This window comes from Dermacentor variabilis, chromosome 9, assembly GCF_050947875.1.
Source record: "Dermacentor variabilis isolate Ectoservices chromosome 9, ASM5094787v1, whole genome shotgun sequence".
Taxonomy (NCBI): domain Eukaryota; kingdom Metazoa; phylum Arthropoda; class Arachnida; order Ixodida; family Ixodidae; genus Dermacentor; species Dermacentor variabilis.
The window spans coordinates 131,577,791-131,598,052 of record NC_134576.1 but is presented as its reverse complement, the minus strand read 5'-3'; the positions used below and the strand labels follow the sequence as shown (position 1 = coordinate 131,598,052).

General features: G+C 44.9%; 1 protein-coding gene across 4 annotated transcripts in view; it reads right to left on the bottom strand.

The window, feature by feature from the left end:
* The window catches only part of mon2 (Mon2 homolog, regulator of endosome-to-Golgi trafficking), a 229,778-nt gene that overhangs the window by 176,771 nt on the left and 32,745 nt on the right, over window positions 1–20,262 (bottom strand). For all 4 annotated transcript variants that reach the window (XM_075669441.1, XM_075669444.1, XM_075669442.1 and 1 more), the window contains 8 exons: window positions 18,826–19,026; window positions 18,019–18,237; window positions 16,369–16,503; window positions 15,677–15,811; window positions 14,910–15,050; window positions 12,428–12,591; window positions 11,228–11,390; window positions 9,783–10,052 (listed from right to left, as the gene is read on the bottom strand). In XM_075669441.1, coding sequence (XP_075525556.1) covers window positions 9,783–10,052; window positions 11,228–11,390; window positions 12,428–12,591; window positions 14,910–15,050; window positions 15,677–15,811; window positions 16,369–16,503; window positions 18,019–18,237; window positions 18,826–19,026 — 1,428 coding nt within the window. The remainder of the gene's footprint in view (window positions 1–9,782; window positions 10,053–11,227; window positions 11,391–12,427; window positions 12,592–14,909; window positions 15,051–15,676; window positions 15,812–16,368; window positions 16,504–18,018; window positions 18,238–18,825; window positions 19,027–20,262) is intronic.

Below are 20,262 nucleotides of genomic sequence, written 5' to 3'. Positions count from 1 at the left end.
AGTCAACCACGCCAGAGTCACTGGAGACGAGTTGGACACCAGGGACAATCTGACCACTTATAACGATCTCGTTAAGGCCTTCTATCTCAGTCACTGAACGTTCCCCCCACATCACCCCAAGTTCAGCCGGGCGCAGGCTACCACCCTGCTTTTACTACAAACAAATACGTACCCTTCACCCGCCCGCCTAAACCTTATATTCCCAGACATTTACACTACCCCCAACTACCGGTACTGTGGCATTCCCCCAGTTTCGCTTTCGAATATGCTGTGGGAGTGCCCAGCACATTACACACACATTAATACCATGACCCTCTCGTCGAGGTTGCATGAGGCTCTGTGAAGCTCCACCTTCGACGACCAAACTTTGGCGACCCAGCATGCCCATGAGGCGGCGGCGAGGCAAGCCCTTGACGTCCCCTCATGGGAGGCTTACGCTCGGCCATCATAAAGTGCTGGTTGTACAATAAGTTTATCCCTCCCCCTTTAGCTTTATTATTTCAAGAAAAATATGTTTAACTTACACTATAGTTATCAGAAACATTCATGACTAGCTTCCTGAAATTATCATGACCAAAATGTGCGTGCGAAATTTGGCCGAGATCAAGTATAATAATTCTTGTGCACAAGTAGTAAAAACAGCATTAAATTGAAAAATAAAGAAGGGGAAAACAAAGTTGAAAGTTTCTGAACATGCTTATTGCTACTGCAGATGACAAATTTGCATGGAATTTGGCCGCAATATAAACCAGTCTATCCATATAAAGTATAAAACTTAAAAATTCTCCTGCTGCGTAGGTGGTACCCTCAGAACCCATGTGAGCTTCCCCATCCAGCCAGACTTCCTTTGCTACCCTGCAACAACAAGATAAGCTTCAGCTGTCTGTGTTCGAAATGTTCTTTTCATTTCTTTTGTGGTCTTCTCTGGTCTCTCTGGTTGTTCAGAGTGATCGGCTCCAGAGCTGGAAGGCCGCAAAACTCCTGTAGAACCTCACTCTACACAACAGTGCACAAATCAAGTTTTGTTTTGGGACACACAACCAAATCTTGCTGTTGAGAGACTCGGCCACAATTGGAGGTCTGCCCTGAATACAACAGTCTTTTGCTTGTCAGCATCTCATCTGTAGGAAGGCTTTGCCACTGAGCAGTGGTGAAAAGTGGGTAATAAATCAGTGCCATCTCAGGCAGTGTTAATCCTCGCTCGCTGTTACACCAGGAAGGCTAACCATCTTGGACTAAACTTGTGGTTGCAAGACTCACCAACAGCGCATAAATGGAACAATGAAGCCCCTACAGCTACCGTGTCTGGCTTTAGAACTGTTTTTTTGGTTAGAGAAATGCCTGAATTTTTTTACGCATGAAAACAGAATTTTGGAGCACAATCTTGCAATCAATATCTAACAGATTATTTTTGAAAACAAAAATGCAATTTTTCAACTAACATCTCCCATTAGAAGGAATCCAAACATGATGAGATATCAGTAAAATAATACAGTGTTTTGCTTAAATTAGGACCGTGAATTTCTAAGCTGTTTAGAGAGGCCATGAAACACTTTTCCAACTAATCATAGAATGACATCACTATTCAATTATGTCACCTTGCGAATCTCCTGCTGCAAGAATTTGTCTAGTCCTTCAAGCACAAGCAAAGCTAGATGCAGTTACCGGACCAATGAGCAGTTTTCTCTCTCCTTTCATTTTCACTAGCACGCTGGAAGCTACACAGGGGCGTTGGCAAGGGGGCACAAGGGAGCAATGTCCCGCTGGCCTCGACAAAAGTTTGAACATTTCAAGGGCGAGACGGCTTGTGGCGGCACCCGTAGTGGCCGCTGCGTGTGTGCTATGCTTTTCATCTCGAAAGCCATGCGCAGCAGACGCAGCAACACGCTACTGTTGTGTACAGGCCAGCAATGCAAAGGCGAAACGGTTTTTCAGTATATGTGTGAGTGAGCGGCTCGGGCATCACCTCAATGGGCAATGGCGTAAGGTCGAGTGCTCTGTATGTCCTCATTCTTTCTGCTGTTGGTGTTTTATTTGGGCTTTAACTCCCTTAAGATATCGCCTCACTAACTAGTTCGGATAAAGACCCTAGTTCAGTTTATTTACTATGCTAAAAAAGTTTCAGGGCCCCTCTAAAGGGCCCCTCATCAGGCCACATATAAAATTTCGGTTATACGCTGACATCTTAGTTGAAATCAAGAAAAAGAAATGGGCATGGGCAGGACATGTAATGAGGAGGGAAGATAACCGATGGTCATTAAGGGTTACGGACTGGATTCCAAGAGAAGGGAAGCATAGCAGGGGGCGGCAGAAAGTTAGGTGGGCGGATGAGATTAAGAAGTTCGCAGGGACAACATGGCCACAATTAGCACATGACTGGGGTAGTTGGAGAAGTATGGGAGAGGCCTTTGCCCTGCAGTGGGCGCAACCAGGATGATGATGATGATGATACGCTGCAAGTTATTACGTGCCTTCTAGAGACCGCTCTACCGCAATAATCTTTCAAACCGTTTTGTTAATAGCCAAGATAGAAATATTTCAGTGCCATGAACCTATGATTTCAGGAGGCGAGCGTCACCGCCAACATAACACACTCTCTACTTGCCCCTCCGTCTAGCCTCTGCAAGCGAATTTCTTTCCTGCGTTCTCCCATACCGGACCTTCAGGATCACGTGATGCATACGTCACAGGTCCCGCCTTTTTTCTTCTTCTACTTCTTTTTCTTTCTTGTTTTTTGCGTGCGTTATTATGAGCAACGTCACGGCATATACATGCACGTAGGCACACTTGCACATATACGTCACCTCTCCCCTGGGAGTGTGGCACCCGCAATCAGAAGGGCAGACGGTGTTTGGTTATAAACTTCAGCTCCTTGTTGCTGAGCCGTGCTCCCGTAAAGGCTGCAGAAGATAGTGCCAACCTTTCCTTTCACACGATGAACCACTTCTCAGCTCCTTCCGCTATGCGTAGCAATGTAACATTTAGCTGACACGATCGTTAGCGCACATGGTATGCACTGCACTTGTCAGCTTAAGATGGCCAGACCTGGTGAGGGGCCTGTTTAAGTATAGGCAGGCTTGTTTAAAGTCGAAAATATTGTGCAAAAGTGAACTAGCTCGTGCATTTTCTCAGTAATTTGTGCGTCCGTGCAACAACCCCGGCTCTCGTGGCATGCGGTAGACTGATTCACAACTCTCCCCTTGATTATGGCTTTCTCCCTGTAAAATGCAACCACTGCTGCTATGCCTTAAAGTGTTCAAACTAACAAATATTTGACAAATTAGCATGACGATTTCTCAAATCAAATATGGATCCAATAGCAAAAACTATACAATTTGTATTCGAAATCTGAAATATCCACACATCCCTAAAGACATCCCATATCATAAACACCCAGCAGCCTTGCAAGACTCCTGGGAGGCTCCTCCAAGTAAGCCAAGCAGGATCAACCAACGCAGCAGGAGACTATGGTGCCGTAAGCCTACAGCGACCAGATGTTCAATTTCAGGAAGGATAGCCGTTGTTTGGTTTATTCCAATCATCCTTTTCTTTTCTGCTAAAATATTGGCCCCCCCTCGTTTCTTATTTTTATTTATATATAGTTTTCTTCTTTTTGTCTCCAGAAATACTTGAAGCAGCATGACTCTCTCTAGTACAGTTTGAGGCTGTAATGTGCTACCCTTCTGAATCCAAAAGTGTCCTATAGGATAAAGGATACACCGCATCAGTTCTCTCTTTTTCTTTCTTTTTTTTTTCTTTTTTATGGAGCGAAACATGTTTGTATTAGGGAAGAGCCATTAAAACATTAAAAGAAATAGCGAGAGTGCTTTCTATTCTTCCTTGAAACTCTGCTTTGTGCAGTGACTGCTGTCACATTGCAGTGGCCCCGCAAACACACACTGCAACAAATAGCCAGTGGTGTTCTGAAGATAACACAATGGGCTGACTTATTGTACACTAAGAAGAAATGCTTCCCCTCTAAAAAACAGCATGCAAGTGTCGCACCAACAATCGATGTTGACATACAGCTTCTGCCGATGCAACAAATGTCATGCTAGTAGAGTACAGAGCTGAAGTAGGTGTAACATGTAGCGCAACACACGGTGTAGCGAGTGAAGCAGCAGGCGCGCAGGCGGAGACAAGGACTAAACTAAAAACAGTTTATTGAGTGAACCTGTGGTTAAAAAGCAAGCAACATTAAAAGGCTACGATAGTGGCAAGCACAGTTCGTGACATTTGAATCACAACACAAGCCCCAGCCATCAACTAGCCACCATTCAACGTAATGCAGAAAGTTTTTGATAAACCGCCATTTGAAAGCACAGTAAAAGTTCACGAAAATGGAAGCATTGTATTGAAGACGGATAGCACAACGGCGCAAGCTTGAGAACATGCAGGCAAATCTATGCGCACAGACAAGCCATGTTTTGAAATGTGGAATGATACGACTGAACATGAACGGCGATAAGAAAGATGAAGTAAGCAAATCATGCAACACGGTGACTGCTGAAGAAGGGAAGTAAACATTGTCAATGCTACAACAAATATAAAATTTAATTTGTTGTCAGTAAGAGGGAAAGATCGCATCAATCAACCCCCCTAAACACGTTCATTCTTTCCATGCACCCTAAAGATTACACAAAATCAATGAAGTGAAGATGCGCAGTAATGCACCACTGATAGCAGTTAGGAGATGGTCATGTTACGACATTTTTCATGAATGCAGCCACAGCCATTGTTCAAATTAACACAAACAATTTTCATCCGACCGTTTGCCCTGGACCAGCATACAATGGATCAAGTAACAGCTCCTGCTGCATCAATACTGCCATAGTCCAGGCCAAGTATGTTTTCCTGCAACTTACGTTACAGCACGAAAAAGATAAGGAAAGGCATCATCCCTTCCTCATTTTATAGCGCTGTTACATAAGTTGCAATAAACCAACTAGCCCCATTCTGTAATTTTCCTTTTTTTGAGTGAAATTAATTAACGCAGGCTGCTCATTGGTCAGTGTTCATGATCACCACTAGAATAACTCAGCCACTTAAACAACTCGCGCTGCTCTCCGCTTGTCAGTAATCATGCTCAGAGCTAGGATGGTGCGTGACTGGCTTCAAAACTCTGACTTTCATTCTTCATCAATGAAAGCAACATCAGCAAAAGCTTTCCCGGTGATCTTTTTTGTGACAGTGTAAGAATGTTGCCTCTTGTGTTGCCATACAAAGAACACTTTCTGTTCTGCTGTTAAGCATACACTCAAAGGTTCAATTTACAGCTGCCACGGCCAAATTGGAGGCAAAAAGCAAATATGCTCGTATGCTTAGATTATGGTGTGCCTTAAAGAAACCCGGGTGGTGGCCTAATTAATCCGGAGCCCTTTGCCACGAAATCTCTCACAGCTCTAACGCTCATTTTGGGAAGTTAAGCCACACGAATGAATCAAACCAACCAACACTTCCTGCTCCTCTCAGTCTTTACATTGGTTTCCACAAACCAAGAAAACAAGCAATGCATCATGCTATTATTTCAGACAAAATTAACCAAATATCTCATGTGCACTGAAGATTAGGAGTATTTTCAATTTCAAAGTAAAAGCACGAGTTATTACCAGGCACACTACATAGTAAGTGCACTGAGAATGAAACGAAGTGACTGTCAGTTTTAGACATAGTAAGTGCACTGAGAATGAAACGAAGTGACTGTCAGTTTGAGTTATTGCATCTCGTAAGCAGACGCACAACGCCAGGCAGACCCAACTATGGCCTTTAACACAACAGCAATAATGCCATATGCTACTGGAGCTGGAAATACTGCTGCTGTTGGCAGAAAAGCTGCCTTTCCAATTGATCCTCATTAAATCATTTGTAACACTTGTATCAAACACAGGCAAACAGAACAGTTCCTTACTGTTACTCTTCACCACAACGTCTCGAAGCTGAAAGTTAATAATACACGAGTCTGCTGCCTTCACTGTATATACTAGCCATTGCCAAGGCTCCCATCCACGATGAAATCACAACTTTCCAAAGCAAATTGTAGCCCACATGACCATGACAATACCAGAAGACATGTTGAACACATACATAAAATGCTTGTGTTCTGGTAGTCAAAGCTTTTCTTTTTTTCCTTTCTTTTTTCTTCCCACGCAGCTTTGGAACACAAAACACAGAATAGAAAAGAAATAAAATAGTTGTTAGTTCATGCTCCTACCTGTGTTTTGTGTTCCAACCAGCAAGGTAAGAAAACTAAGAATGTAAAACCAAGTAGCCCAAGTTGCAGCACTTCTAGCACGTTTTCTTGTGCCACAATTTTCTTGCAGCAAAATCTACTAAGAAGTTAATATCACAACTCAATTTTTCATAACTAACTGAAAGCACCCATTGCCAAAAGGCCCTCTGTATATCATGCTTTGTGGGAAATGGCGCCCACTTATGGCATATAGTCGCTCTGGTGTCGAAATAGATTCCGGTTCAAAAGAGCCACAGCTTACTTCAGCACGTGATTAAACATGCACAGCTTACTGGCAAGATAAATCAGGTAATCTTTCAAGCCTGCAGCTTGAAAGTTTAACTAGACTACGTTTTTTGGCCATATGAAGCTTTCCAAATACGGACGTTTCGTGTGTTTGCAAAAATGCAACATTTGCAAACTTGGAGATGATGCTTGACTTCATCATGGCACACTTGCGATAGAGAGTGTCACACCACACAGCAAGAGGTGCATAACACTTCACTTTTCTTTGGTAAATCGTGTCAACCTACTCTAAGCATGCAGTTGACAGCTTCAGCACACAGTGACTGGCCAGCGCCACGTCACGGGCAGTATTCATGCAACAATGCATTTTAGGACGAAATAGAACGCTGCTCAGAACGAAAGCAGCGATTACGCTCTGTGTACTGACCTACTGGGACATACATGCAGTCATGGTCAAAAGTGCACTTGCTAACGCTCTGAGTTCACGGCGACTGCTAAAGTGCCAAAGCGGTTGGGAAATGACAGTGCTTAAACAGGACAACAGCAAGAATTACAGCACAATGCAATGCCATCCTGTCATGACAATGCGCTGTCGTCCTGTCATGACATTGCACTGTTGTCTAGTTGGGGCAATGTGCTGTCATTCCGTTGGACCAAAGTGCTGTCATCCTGACAGGACAATGGAAGTCCAGAAATGACAATGTACTGTCACCCATCATCCCGTCATGGCAATCTGTTGTCATTCGGTTAAGGACAATGGACGGTCAACCTGTTATGACAATGCACTGTTGTTCTGTCAGGATACAATGATGTAATCCTGTGAGGTAGTGTGCTTTTATCCTGCTGGAACAATGTACTGCTGTCCTTATAGGGCAGTGGAAGTCCTGATACGACAACGTATTATCGTTCAGCATCCTGTCATCTGTTATGATATTGCGCTACTGTCCTGTAAGGTAATTCACTCTTGTCCTGTCGGTCCTGCTATTGTCTCACTTAGTGCTGCCCTCTTTTCAGCTGCTGGCATCAAATGGCTGGAATACATACCATTTGTATGCCATAGCAATGCTGCTAGGCAGCAGTTCTATGTCACTTGCACAGTTCTTAGGCAGACCACCTATGGCACAAGCTGGATTTACAATACTCAAAACTCACAGCTGTGCCCTGTAAGTGAGATTGCATGCTGTAGCCCAGTACAGGCTATCACACGCAAAAACATTTACTGAAAGGTGTTTCCCCATCAACATGCATGGTAGGGACATGCAAGAGAAATGAAAACGTGATGGCATCATATCTCTGTGATGCATTTTCTATGCTATCTGTAAAGAAAGCAGGGATAATGCAAATTACAGGATGCATCGTCTCAAGGCCTGCTCCCGTGACTAAGCATAAGAAGGAAAATCTGCTTCGTACCATTTGTTGTTGTGTTTCAGATGCATTCCCTTGCCTTCGCATTGCACGTAAACTGAAATCCCAAAATTCACAGCAGCTGCTGCTGCAGCACACAATTGCATGAGTTAGCTAAAAACATGTGTACTCTGGAGCCATCCTAAACAGTTTAGATTGCGGCTTGCATTGCCAAATGGATACAGGAACTCACCGGTCCAAGCGTTTTGGCTACCAAAATGCTCACCCCAACTTCCAACTGAAATTCCAACACAGGCATAGTTTCTCTCCTACACTGCATTCCACTGTAGCTTGACAAACGAGGAAAGCTACGAGGCGTAGCGAACAGCACCACTCGCAATACAGTTCATGCAAATTTGTTTCTTAAAGAGCGGGGATCTGTGAGCAGGAGCAATTTCTTCCGCTGATTATTCTTAATAAATCAATATTTCAGTTGGCTTCACATCTAGCACCATCTATGGTTTGAAATGTAAACTGTGGGATCAGAGCACATATGTGAGGTGTGGCCCTATTTAGAAATTAATGTTATCACACTCTATTCTTTGGCTGCTATGCCAATGGCTATGAAAATTCAAATGACCTTGCATGATGTAGCGTGTAACATGTCATGCCCTGCAATAGAATCACAAAGTCAACTATGTAAGTTGTTTCAGAATGTCCTGACCAGATCACTCTGCTAATAACTTTCATGGTTTGCCAAGTTGACCCAAGTGCCACATGGTACAGTACAAGCCTGTGCAGATGGCTTAAAATGAAAAGCCCTATGAACTAATTCAAGAAAGTACTGAGGGGACGTCATCATGAACTTCGTTAACTTGGCCGTTTCCTAACTGTAACAACTAAACCACATTACTATGGATGATTTTTAAGTCTCAACATGGTTGTAAGATTTATTTTAGCATCTTTTACAAGTGGTGTTAACTTGGTCTCACTGGGCAAAATACTGATGAAGAAACCGTATGGCTGAAGCAATGGGTAAGATGGTGGCCACAGCCACTAAGCTTGTCCTTGCTACCTTTCTGTTGTGTCTATTCTTGCTTTGTGCCTAAGCAAACTATCAAATAATAAGTATTTTACTGTCCTGAAAATTACTCTCTGTTTGACTATTCTGTTTTCCCTCTTTATATGCCACCAATCTTGTATGCTTCCATTACTAACTACATCCTTTCTTACCTCTGCAATGGCCACTGCAACATGCTAACAAAACATGCTTATTGGTTTCTACACACCATGCATGACTAGTCGTTATTGCCAAATTTTCTCCTTGACTCCGCATTTTCAGACCAGAGTCTCTGGCTTCAAATAGTAAGACACTGCCGTTGAAACTGCCGTAAAGCTTCTTTTCCAATTTCATTCTTTGCTGCTCAATAATGTATTTCCATGGCTGGGTTCCTCTGACAGCTGCAAAACTATGACAGCCAAAGGTAGGGTCACCTATTGACCAAGCTAAAGATGTCCACAGACTAGCTGCCTGTCTGTAACAAGCATAGTACACAGGTGAAACAAGCAGACCACTATGGTGACACTTCTCTTCGCTGTTAGCCGATCAGAACAATCTCCGCAAAGTAACTTTTGTAAACTTTGCCACATCTATTGATTTTGCCTGCAGCAAAATTTTGCGTCAGTAATGCTCGTCCAGTTTCTTTTTGTCCACACGGAATGTGATGCCAGCAACACTGTCATCTCAGTGACGTCACACTCTGCAGCTCGAATACTGGCTGAAAAGCAAACGCCACCATATGTGCCAAACCATACCACACTCATGTCACTGTACGGTGGCAATCCTGGAATGCTCAAAATGCAGACCGAAGCAGCGGGGCGCTCACTAGTTTGCCTATGCATGCGGCTGCCCGTAAGATGGCTACACTGTGCATGCTGAAGAAAGTGGAGGGTCAGCTCTGACCTTGACGATGGCATGGAGGATGTCGGCCTGCATGACGACTGGTCGCTGTGCGGTCTGCACGTAGAGGGACACGGCCATCTCCATGGCGCGCTCCCCAAATGGCACAAAGCTGAGTGTCACCCAGTCTAGGTGCTTGGGAGCCACCCCACCCGAGCGCATCTGCAGTTTCCCATAAGCTGGCGCCTGGCAGGCATAGCAGGCAAAACTCAACAGCTGGCCAAAGATGGAGGGCACCATTGCCTGCAGGTTTTCCGGGCCTGCAAGCGCTTCCTGAAATGAGATTGATTGATTGATTGATTGATTGATTGATTGATTGATTGATTGATTGATTGATTGATTGATTGATTGATTGATTGATTGATTGATTGATTGACATATATACATTGTTTACTGTTCACATTTTTGCCGCAACCATTTTTTTACTGTCTAGCCAATGTTACAATATGGTTTGATATACCAAAGAAACACGCATCCAATTTAGAGAGACCATGGGGAATGTCTCTTAATTATCTTGGCCATCTGGGTTCAAAGTAATCTGGTTACATAAAAAAAAGAGAAGGAAAGAGCAGGAAGGAGGAACGGCAGAGAAAAACTTGGAGGACGCTTAAGCCCTACTTTTAAGAGTGAAATGCGTAAGCGTTATTGGGCCCCAAAGACGCCGACACCGGATATTCTCCAACTGGGGGCCTGATTGAAAACAATGGTGGGCTGAACCCAGCGACAGTGCAGGGCAGAGCAACGGCTCATACCCCCATAAGACAGAGGCTACAAACAGTGACTCGTCAATGGCTCATACCCCTGTAATCAAGGAAAAAGGGGTTTGTGTTTGAGTTTCCGCATGACAAAATTATGTTTTCTTGTATATTCAAATTATTATTCGAGCCTGCCATGCCTGTAGGTTGTGTGTAAGCCTGACTTTATGAATTTTCTGACGTATTTTACTTTGACATAGTCAATTAGTCAGTAACGCCTATGTGCCACGCGGAGGGCCTGCAGGGTTGTGGTTCGAGGCGATTTTTTCTGATGAACAACACGGCCGACACTGAATTTTCTGCAACACAGGGCCCTTAATGCTATCGCATTAAAAAATGTAAACATAGAGTGCTTTATCTGTCCACTTAGTCCTTATCAGCACCTCCTCCTCTGATCCCCTCCTCTTAATTTTTTCTCCAGATGTTTTGATGCACTACCCAAAGTTATGCTATCCAAACACCCTTATTAGTGCCACCTATTTCTGGCACTGAAGCACTGGCTAGATGAAAACTTACTGTTTTCTTTAAACAAAATAAACTATTTTGTACATTCTGTTGTTTGAACAGCGCTTTTATTTAAAACAGTTGAAAAATTAGAACCAATTTTGCAGTCCTGCCACAGTCAAATCTACAAAGTTCGACTGTACAATGAAGACACATCAAAAGACCAGGTACAAGGGTCGTCGTGCTCACCTTGTGCAAAGTGTCCATGGCACTGAGGATGGACTCTTGCAACGTTGTAAGGACCACTTCGGCCAGAGTGGGCAGAATGAAGGGTGAGGCATCACCGTGAACAGGTGCAGCAACAGCATTCTGGACGACGGTGGCGAACTTCTGAAAGTCTGAGACCGTGAACCTGGGCACCCCAAAGACAAGCGAAAAACACCTCGCAAATGCCGAATGACCATCATCAGCACTAGACCAAGGCATGACAGGCCGACAACCAAGTCCAAACCATGGACTAGCATTCTGGCAACACAATGATTATCAGTTCCAGAACTATTCATCACAGGCGTGTTTAATAATACTAAGTCAAGTTAGATTGATAAGTGGCATTTTAGAGAAAGTATGTCTTAGAAGTTTGTGGGCTGTAACAACTTGCTTTGCCAAAAACATTGCCATCCGCTTTGGTGCCTTCTGATGAGGACAAGTAGGCATTGTTTCAACATTCTGAACAGTTCAGCCCCCATATCCTAGACTTAAACCATGTACCACAAATAAAGAGGTTTTCAAGGCCGAAAACACTTCAGAACAAAAACACTCCCACAGTAATGCCATCTTTGAATAGTGAAACATTTGCCTGCAACTTCACCGATGAGTTGAGGTTAGTTACCTGTTGATTTTTAAAAAATATGGCAACATCAGTTCTGCGGGAATTCACAAGCTGAAGAACGCTTCATTTATGAAAAAAATTGTCGTTCACCTTATTTAAAAAAATTATTTTGTATCTGAAAATACAGCCAAGCATCCAACACTTTGCATTTGCTTTGCTTGCATTTACAGTTTCTTTATAACGGTATAAAATACTCACTGAAATAGAGCATGGCAAACCAAATTTTAGACATTATTATACCCGATAAATCACTAACACATCCATGCTCACTTTATGGAGGCTTGACTGTGGATGAAAATTACTTGGCAGTTTTTGCAGACCATTTGTGTAGAAAATGATCCCAAATCTATGAAAAGGCCATAAAAACTGGTACATGATGCACCGATGTCTTTTCTGAGCACGAGTGAGATAAAAAAAAAGAAAGCGAAATTCAGCCTTCAATTGTGATTTTTTCCACTAATAATTAAGCGACTCTCGTGTACACACTGAAGGAATTTTGCGAGTAGCCTGCCCACATCCTTACACCCCCCCCCAAACAAAGACCAGCTCGAATGACTCACCTATTCTTTATGTGCTGGAAGAGGTGTGGGAAGATCTGAACAAGTGCAGTGAGAAACGCTTGGGACGGAATGTACAGCAAGGACAGGCTGTTGGAGAAGCGTGCATCGTCGACAGCGACGTCCGGGGGCGGCCTGGTGCTCTCAATGCCAATGTTGTACCAAACCTGCAGGTGAGAGAACGTACAAGATGCTAGACAAAACCAAACATCATTCACTTGCACAAGCCTCATAACTCATATATCCCAAAAGGGATATGAGGAATGCAAGAAAGCCATCCCTATACCTCACACAATGTCCCGCAGGTGGGCTTCCCCACGTACCTCAGATGCAAAGCGGCACGGCATGATTTAAAAGCAGTAAGACTTCGGTTTGCCTATCCCCAACTTTTCATTAGGACACACTGCTCATGAATCATTTAGTAGAAGCCAAGAAGAGATGACCAATCTGTCAAACAGCTTAGAGGTAACCACTTACAAGTATACATTTACGGCTTTGCCTCTGCTTGCTATATGAGGCATCATGCTGCATACTATTCAAGGTAGTTTTCCATTTCTTTCTTTCATTTATCTTTTTTCATACTTATAAGTAAGCCCCTGTAAGTAATAAATAAAATAAATAAATAGTAAATATTATTTTCAATCCTAACCGGTCATCTCACCACTCCTCTTCAACATTGCAATGGTCGACCCCTTGAGATACCTAGGCAAGGTCCAGGGCATCGGGCACATGATATACGCGGATGACATCACTGTCTGGTGCGCGGGTGGCACTGACGGACAAGTCGAAGCCGCTCTCCAGGAAGCTGTCGACACTACAGAGCGCTTTCTAACAGACACGGGACTCCGGTGCTCCCCGAAGAAATCGGAGCTCCTTCTCTACAGCCCAACTAGAAAGGGCCACAAGCCACAGAACTGGAAACCCTCCACTCAAATCGACATTAATCTCTACACCATGTGCGGAGATCCTATTCACAAAGTCGCGTCCATTCGAATCATGGGAATGACACCCGAAGGGGCGGACACAAATAGCATCACCATTCCCAAACTAGCAAAGAAGACGGATAGCGTCATCGGTCTAACCAAGCGAGTAGCTAACGGAAGGAGAGGCCTGAGCAAAGAGAATTTAGGGCTAGCCCATGCTTTCTTGTTATGCCATTTCACGTACGTAGCGGCCATGCACGTCTGGAAGAGGGCCGAGCGAGACAAGCTAAATGCCATGATAAGGAGGAGGATCAAGAGCGCGCTCGGACTACCAAACTACACACGCACCGACCAACTCCTGCAGTTGGGTATTCATAATACACTGGAAGAAATTGCAGAAGCACCAGAAAGGGCACAGATTCTCAGACTCTCCGGCACCAGGGCGGGCAGACGACTCCTAACAGAGATAGGCGTCCCTCGTCCACTGTCCAAGACGCCTACCAGGGCCTTCCGAAAGAGCAGAAAGACAGCATCATCATATTCCCCTCCCCACGCAATATGTGTTCCCAGCGCAATGTAGAAAGAGGGAAGGCCAGGGCGGTGGTGCTCCTACGCCGCGCAACAGAACTCCCTGGCAGCTGCTGCTTTGTTCACGCGGCCCAGTATGGCAACAGCAACAATTTCACCGTAGTGTCGATCAACCACAGGGATTCAACCGTTAACGCCGCTTGCGGCCGAGCAAGCAGCCATCGCCTTGGCCCTCCTGGACGACAAACATGTCAATATCTTCAGCGACTCCAGGGCAGCCATCCGCGCCTTCAGCATTGGCGCCGTGTGTAAGGAAGCCTATCGCATCCTCGATGGCAAAAGCAGCGCCTCTCACACGCTCACGTGGTTCCCCACTGACATGAGATCCATCATGAAAGGCCCCACAAACCTCAACGAGCTGGCTCACTCCAAGGCGCGAGGTCTCGCTTTCTGCGACCATGGAGAACTCCAATGCCGGCCAGCAGTGGTGGAGAACAGAGATCAATTGACCACATAAAATCAAATTACGCAGCACTTTTATCTCGGCAGGAGAGACTTTCCCCTTCCTCACAAGAAGTTAAACAGAGCACAGGCATTGGCCCTCAGATTATTGCAAACAGGCTCGTATCCCAGCCCGGCTTTATTCCACAAGCTTTATCCCAACACCTATGCCACTAGTTTTTGCAGGCACTGCAATGTCTTCGCTAGCCTAGACAATATGCTCTGGCGTTGCCCTTCGTTGCGAGGTACGGAACAAATCAATGAGGACAAGTGGCTCTCCGCTATCAAGAGCCCCGATGTCGGGGCGCAACTATGGGCTGTCCAGAGGGCCCACGATGCTGTGGTAGGGCATGGCCAGACTGTCCCAATGTGGGAGCGGCCTGCACCGCGCCAAGTCGCGTACCTCGGGAACTTCATTAAAGTTTTGCATCCATCCATCCATCCAATCCTAACCGGATTGACATTTTTAAAGAAGTAATAAACCACATGGTTTGAGGAAGTGCAGCAGGCCATGCTGTGCTATTGACTCGTACCTTCCAGGCAGCACACCAGAGGGCCGCTTCTCCCTGTGGGTCAGCTGAGCGCCCCAAGAGGGCGCCACCGTTGCCGGCTCCCTCGGTGGGACGACTCAAATGCAATATCTCCTGGAAGCTCTTCAGAGCTGACAGCGACACCTGGGTGATACAACAGCAACAGTATTTGCAAGCTACACACCTACACTACGCACACTACATATAATTTGATTCATTCCCTTTAATGAAACAGATGGCACTGTGGCCTCAGTGTGGAAAGAGGTAAAGGAAGAGAGCAAGGAAAGAGAAACAAGTAATTAAAAGATATTCCTAATATAAAAGTAGTAATGCATAAAAAGCAATTTCCAGTGCTAATATTTTTCTTACTAATCAATCAACAAGACGCACTTGTGTTGTCATTGTTGTTTTTGCTACTAATGTGCTGTTACCTACTTTCTGCTCCTTAGTAAGATTTCTATAATTTTTTTCGTGCACCTTATAAAATATGTTTGCAATACCTTAGTAGGCATGTTTTACCAAATATTTCATGCCAGAAATGAAGCTAGACAGTTTATCATTCAGGACTACTTTACCCAAGCTTGGGACTGACCAGCACGTTGGAGCTAATAGCAAGGAGCCTCATAAAAGTTGAGCTTGAATGAGCATTAAAAACCATTAAGGAGTGACACGACGCTGTGCACAGCAGACAACATCGTCTTATAAAATCTGCTGGTTCCATTAGCCTGAACAAACAGAACAAGTCCCCTTCACGAAATGCTCCTGCTTACCTCGTTGTTTTTGCTCAGCGCAGAGTTCTCGATGAATTCGAGGAGGAGCGCCCAGGCACGTGGGAAGTCTCCCAGGGTGTGAAGCACTTCCCGCTTGACGTGGAACACCCTCGCCACGCCCGACAGCGTCAACACCTAGGAGAAAACGTGCGAGAACACACAACGTCCCATGTTCAAAATCACCCCCTGATCATCTGCACCTAAAACTGCCCCTTGCAACCTACAAGTGCTACTTGTGCATGTGTAAAGGCTAAAATACGACCACCACAAATGTTAAGATTTTGCATCACAGCATGAAAGGGTGGCTGGTGGAGATTTGTGCTTTTAGTCTAACACGCCCTCAGCTGCACTCCTGTACCTTCCTGCAACATGTGTATGTTTTCTGACCTCAGAATTCAGGCTTCCCAATTTCAGTCTGGCTAGCCAGTAATGAATGCCTCATCACCTTGTTATATACATTTGAATCAAGCACTTCAGCAAGAGTTCAGCATGCCCAGAAATTCAGTGTATTCATGTTAATCATCAACAAGTTCAACTGTGTTTTAAGCAACTGCACATTGCGGGAAAGCCAGCTTGGAACTTTTCTTCAAAGGGTTTGTTGGGAGCTTGATGTAAAATGTGCGCTTCTTGATTTAAAAGTGCAATGCTCCCTGCCTGACAGGCCCAAGGCAAACATGCGCTTCAACGCTCACCTGAGTCTCAGCCCACTGCTTCTGAGCTGTGTTGCGTGAGTGGTGGATGAGAATGTTTCCGCCCATGTCATTGACCTTCTCTGTTGAGGCTGATCCTGACAGCGTCCGAACTCGGTCTAGCAAAGGGAAGAGCACCTGCAGGAGAATAGGACAAAATGTGCAGATGCATTTGTGCAAGCTCTTATGTGAAGTCATCGGAGCACATTCACCCAAAATAAAAAATTGTGCGGAGAGCTTCAGAATAAGTGAGGGAGCAGGCTCCAGATTAATTTTGTCTGCTTGAGGTTCTTCATTACGCACGTGAGTTTTTTTGCTTGTTACCCCCATCGAAATGTGGCCAACACAGCAGGGACCCACATAATTCTCAGCAGCAGAATTCCATAGCCACTGAGTCACCACGGTAGGTGGCACATTCTTTTGAGTTAAGTAGTGGCTCGGAACAGTCAGTTGGGCTGGTTAAGATGGTTAAGAAAGACATGGATGAGTGAGACGATGACACAAGCACGTCTGTCTATCGACCTCTCACATGTTCCTTTCTTTCTTTCTTTCTTTCTTTATTCAATACTGCAAACCTTGTACAGGTCCAAGCAGGGTGGGTTAAATGGCAGCAAAACAATAACAAAGTTAAAAACATCAAAGTGTGGCGAAAGGCAATAAAGAATCATTTCAGTCGGTTACAGTGCGAGGAAAAAAGGAAAACTTGAATAAATCTGTTCGCGCAAAATACGGCGTCAGGGAATTAGCATGATGGTGGCATGTATGCCTCGACGTTGAAAGCGACAGATATGGAGAAGGGTTAATAGCTAGATCTTGATTCTAAAGCAAGAAAAGAAATTGCAAACGTAAACTTTTTCTTTGTTGTTCGAGACACTGAATACCATTAATCCGCATTAATTCAGAGGGTGAGTCATATGGGGAAAATTTAGAGTAAATAAACCTTACAGCTTTTCTCTGTACCTTTTCTAGGCGGGTGATACTGTGTTTATTAAACGGGTCCCAGACAACGCATGCATATTCAAGCTTCGGTCTGATTAGTGAATTGTAAGCAAGTAATTTTACGCTAGGCAGATAATTTCTAAGCTTATGTCTTAAAAAGTATAGTTTATGGAAAGCGGAAGAGCAGATGTCATCTATATGTAAATTGCATGATAAAGTATTAGTAAGTGTGACATCCAAATACTTATACTTAGTCTCTTCCAGCAAAGGTGACGAACCTAGCCTGTAGTTAAAAGAAAGTGGAGCTTTTTTGCAAGAGAAGCGAAGAAAGACGGCCCTATCAGTGTTAAGTTTCATGTCCCACATTTCACACCATTCAAAAATCTTAGCAAGAGATGAGTTAAGATGGATTTGGTCGTTAATTGAAGTTATTTCTTGAAAAAGCACACAATAATCTGCAAACAACCTGATTTGGACATTCGGATCAAGTTCAGTAGTAATGTCATTATTATATAATAAAAACAATAATGGCCCCAGCACACTTCCTTGGGGCACGCCAGAGCCGACCGGAAGGCAACCTGATTGTTGTTCATTAACTGCTACAAATTGGTAGCGATTGTCTTTAGCGTCATTTTCAGCACAGCACTCTTTTACATAGTTCTTTTTAGCATTCGAGTGGCCCCAGCCCATGCTCCATGAATAGTTTCCACGTACCTGCCAGAGCACGGCCTGCCAGGTCTCCTGACGAAGCACCGAGCCATGGGCATTGATGGTCGAGAACAGGGTCTGCCCTGCACTCTTGCGGACGGCGGAGCGTGGGTCAACGCACAGCTCGCCCAGCCGCTGGAAGAGGCACATCCAGAGTGTGTCCCAGTCACCCTCCTCCTGCTTCAGCTTCTCCGCATTTTGGTACAAGTAGTCCGCCATGTGCCACTGCAAGTTGGACAGAACGATGGACAGGTCTGTTTACCAACAGCGATCCGGGCGAGTTGATAATGCACGACTTAGCGTAGACAGGTGTGGGCGTACCATGACCTGGCGCGGCATTCTCAGTCAGTCACTTTCGGGGATACAACTACATTAATGGAATTTAACATGACTTGCACCAGATGAATCGGCATCTACAGGTGACAGCATTCTGGGCACAGAGCCAAGCACACCTTCACACCGTGCCGGGAACTCAGCTGCGCGCAGATGCCAATGCTTCCAGCGGTAGTCATGCGAAATCTCACTAAGTGATTGTATTCCCAAAAGTGAACAACTGAGAATGCCGCTCCTGCCTGGTGTCCGTGTTTCTGCGTTAATGCGTGTTTTTCAGAGGCTACTTACACTAAACACAAGATCTCCAAACATTAACATAACTGCCTAAGCTGAATTAGTAGTTGAAATTGGGGACAGCGGAACAAAATAATGTTTACGGGGTTACACCGCAATGGTCTCTGCTCTCCCGAGGCCAGTCACCCTTCGGAGGGGACTCGGAAGGCTAGTCTTTGAAACGTCAAAGGCTCTGTGTTCACTGACCAGGAGGCCGACGGCAGTGAGGGAGACGTTCAGCTCCTGGTTCTGCGAGCCGAACCGTGCGGCAGTGTCAACGCAGAGCTGGAGGCAGGCCCGCGGCATGACAGGCAGGAAGTCGGCAACCACTAGCTGCAGGCACTGGAATGCCGACCGGATGAGCGCCTCCCCGTGGCTCTCCGAGATGGCCCCGATTATTGTCAGCACCTGGAGGGACAAGTGCCGCAAAGGAGGGAGGTTTTACCGATTTGACTGCTTTTAGAGGGGCTGTGAGACACCTCATAAAACCTAAGCCACTCACTGAAAAGAGTGGAGTGTCTTTTAAGAAATGCCTTCACAAAGAAAGCTTTTAAAAGTATCTAATATGAATTAAAGAATGCAATGTTTACTTTCCCCACTGCCCTTCAACTAACTGGTGCCTCTTGGCTGGGGTAGGACAGATAGCAATGACCTGCCTAATGCTCCTTGTTTCCAGGCTTTTTTCTCTTTCTCTCTCTCTATCTTTCTTCCCTTCTTTTAGTGATGTGCTAATTTCAATCTTTCGAGGTTTTCATCTGTCAAGGGTAACGGAGAGACACAGAAGAGGGGCAGGATGCGTGAAATACATCAACAGCCGCTTTCCTTTTCTTTCTTTCTTTCCTTTTTAAAAATCTGGAGGGGTATGCACGCATCCGTGAACTTTTGCTCACGAATAGTGTATTGTCGTATATGATTGCCCAATAGCTGATGTCCACAAGCTGCTGCACCAGCTGTCACACCACCGCTGACATTGCATAAGGTGGCACAAGAAGCTTGAATTTTCATAAGCAGCAGGAGGGAGAGAGAGCAAGCAAGCTGGCATGCAAGAGTGTAGGTTCCCTCCTGCGTTCATCAGAATCATATCCCCTCCAGGCGCAAATTACGAGGGACTGTCTACAAATGTGTGAAATTTACACAACCTCATTCCAAGGCACTCGACACTCTGTCGCAAGAAAGACAAGTTGGTAGGATTATGCTTTGTGAATTTTCTAGTGAGCGCATTTGTGTGTTTTATAAAGTGAAATAAAGGCACACTGGGCCCGCCAGAGGTTCAATTCCATGTCTACTGCTTTTTCTTGGCCACCACTTCACAAAACTGGTAACGAAGGTAGACACCCCACCTCAAGGGGATATTTGGCTCGCCTTGTTTATGGCAGAATTGTGTACAGATTGGGAACATTCTCTTTGCTGTGTTCAAAAAGTGCGTCAAGGCCCCTTCAACACGGGAGTCAGTATGTGCCTAATGGGAAATATGACCATGTCAACCCAACTCCTGACTTAGATTGTAACAATGCAAAGCCCACTTGCTATCAAAAGCCAAAAAAAGCCGACTTGAGTTGAATATTTAGGCCGCTCCCACAAGAGCAATGAGGAGCCGAAAACGACAGCAAGACAGTACAGCTTTTGTTACAAACAGACACGACA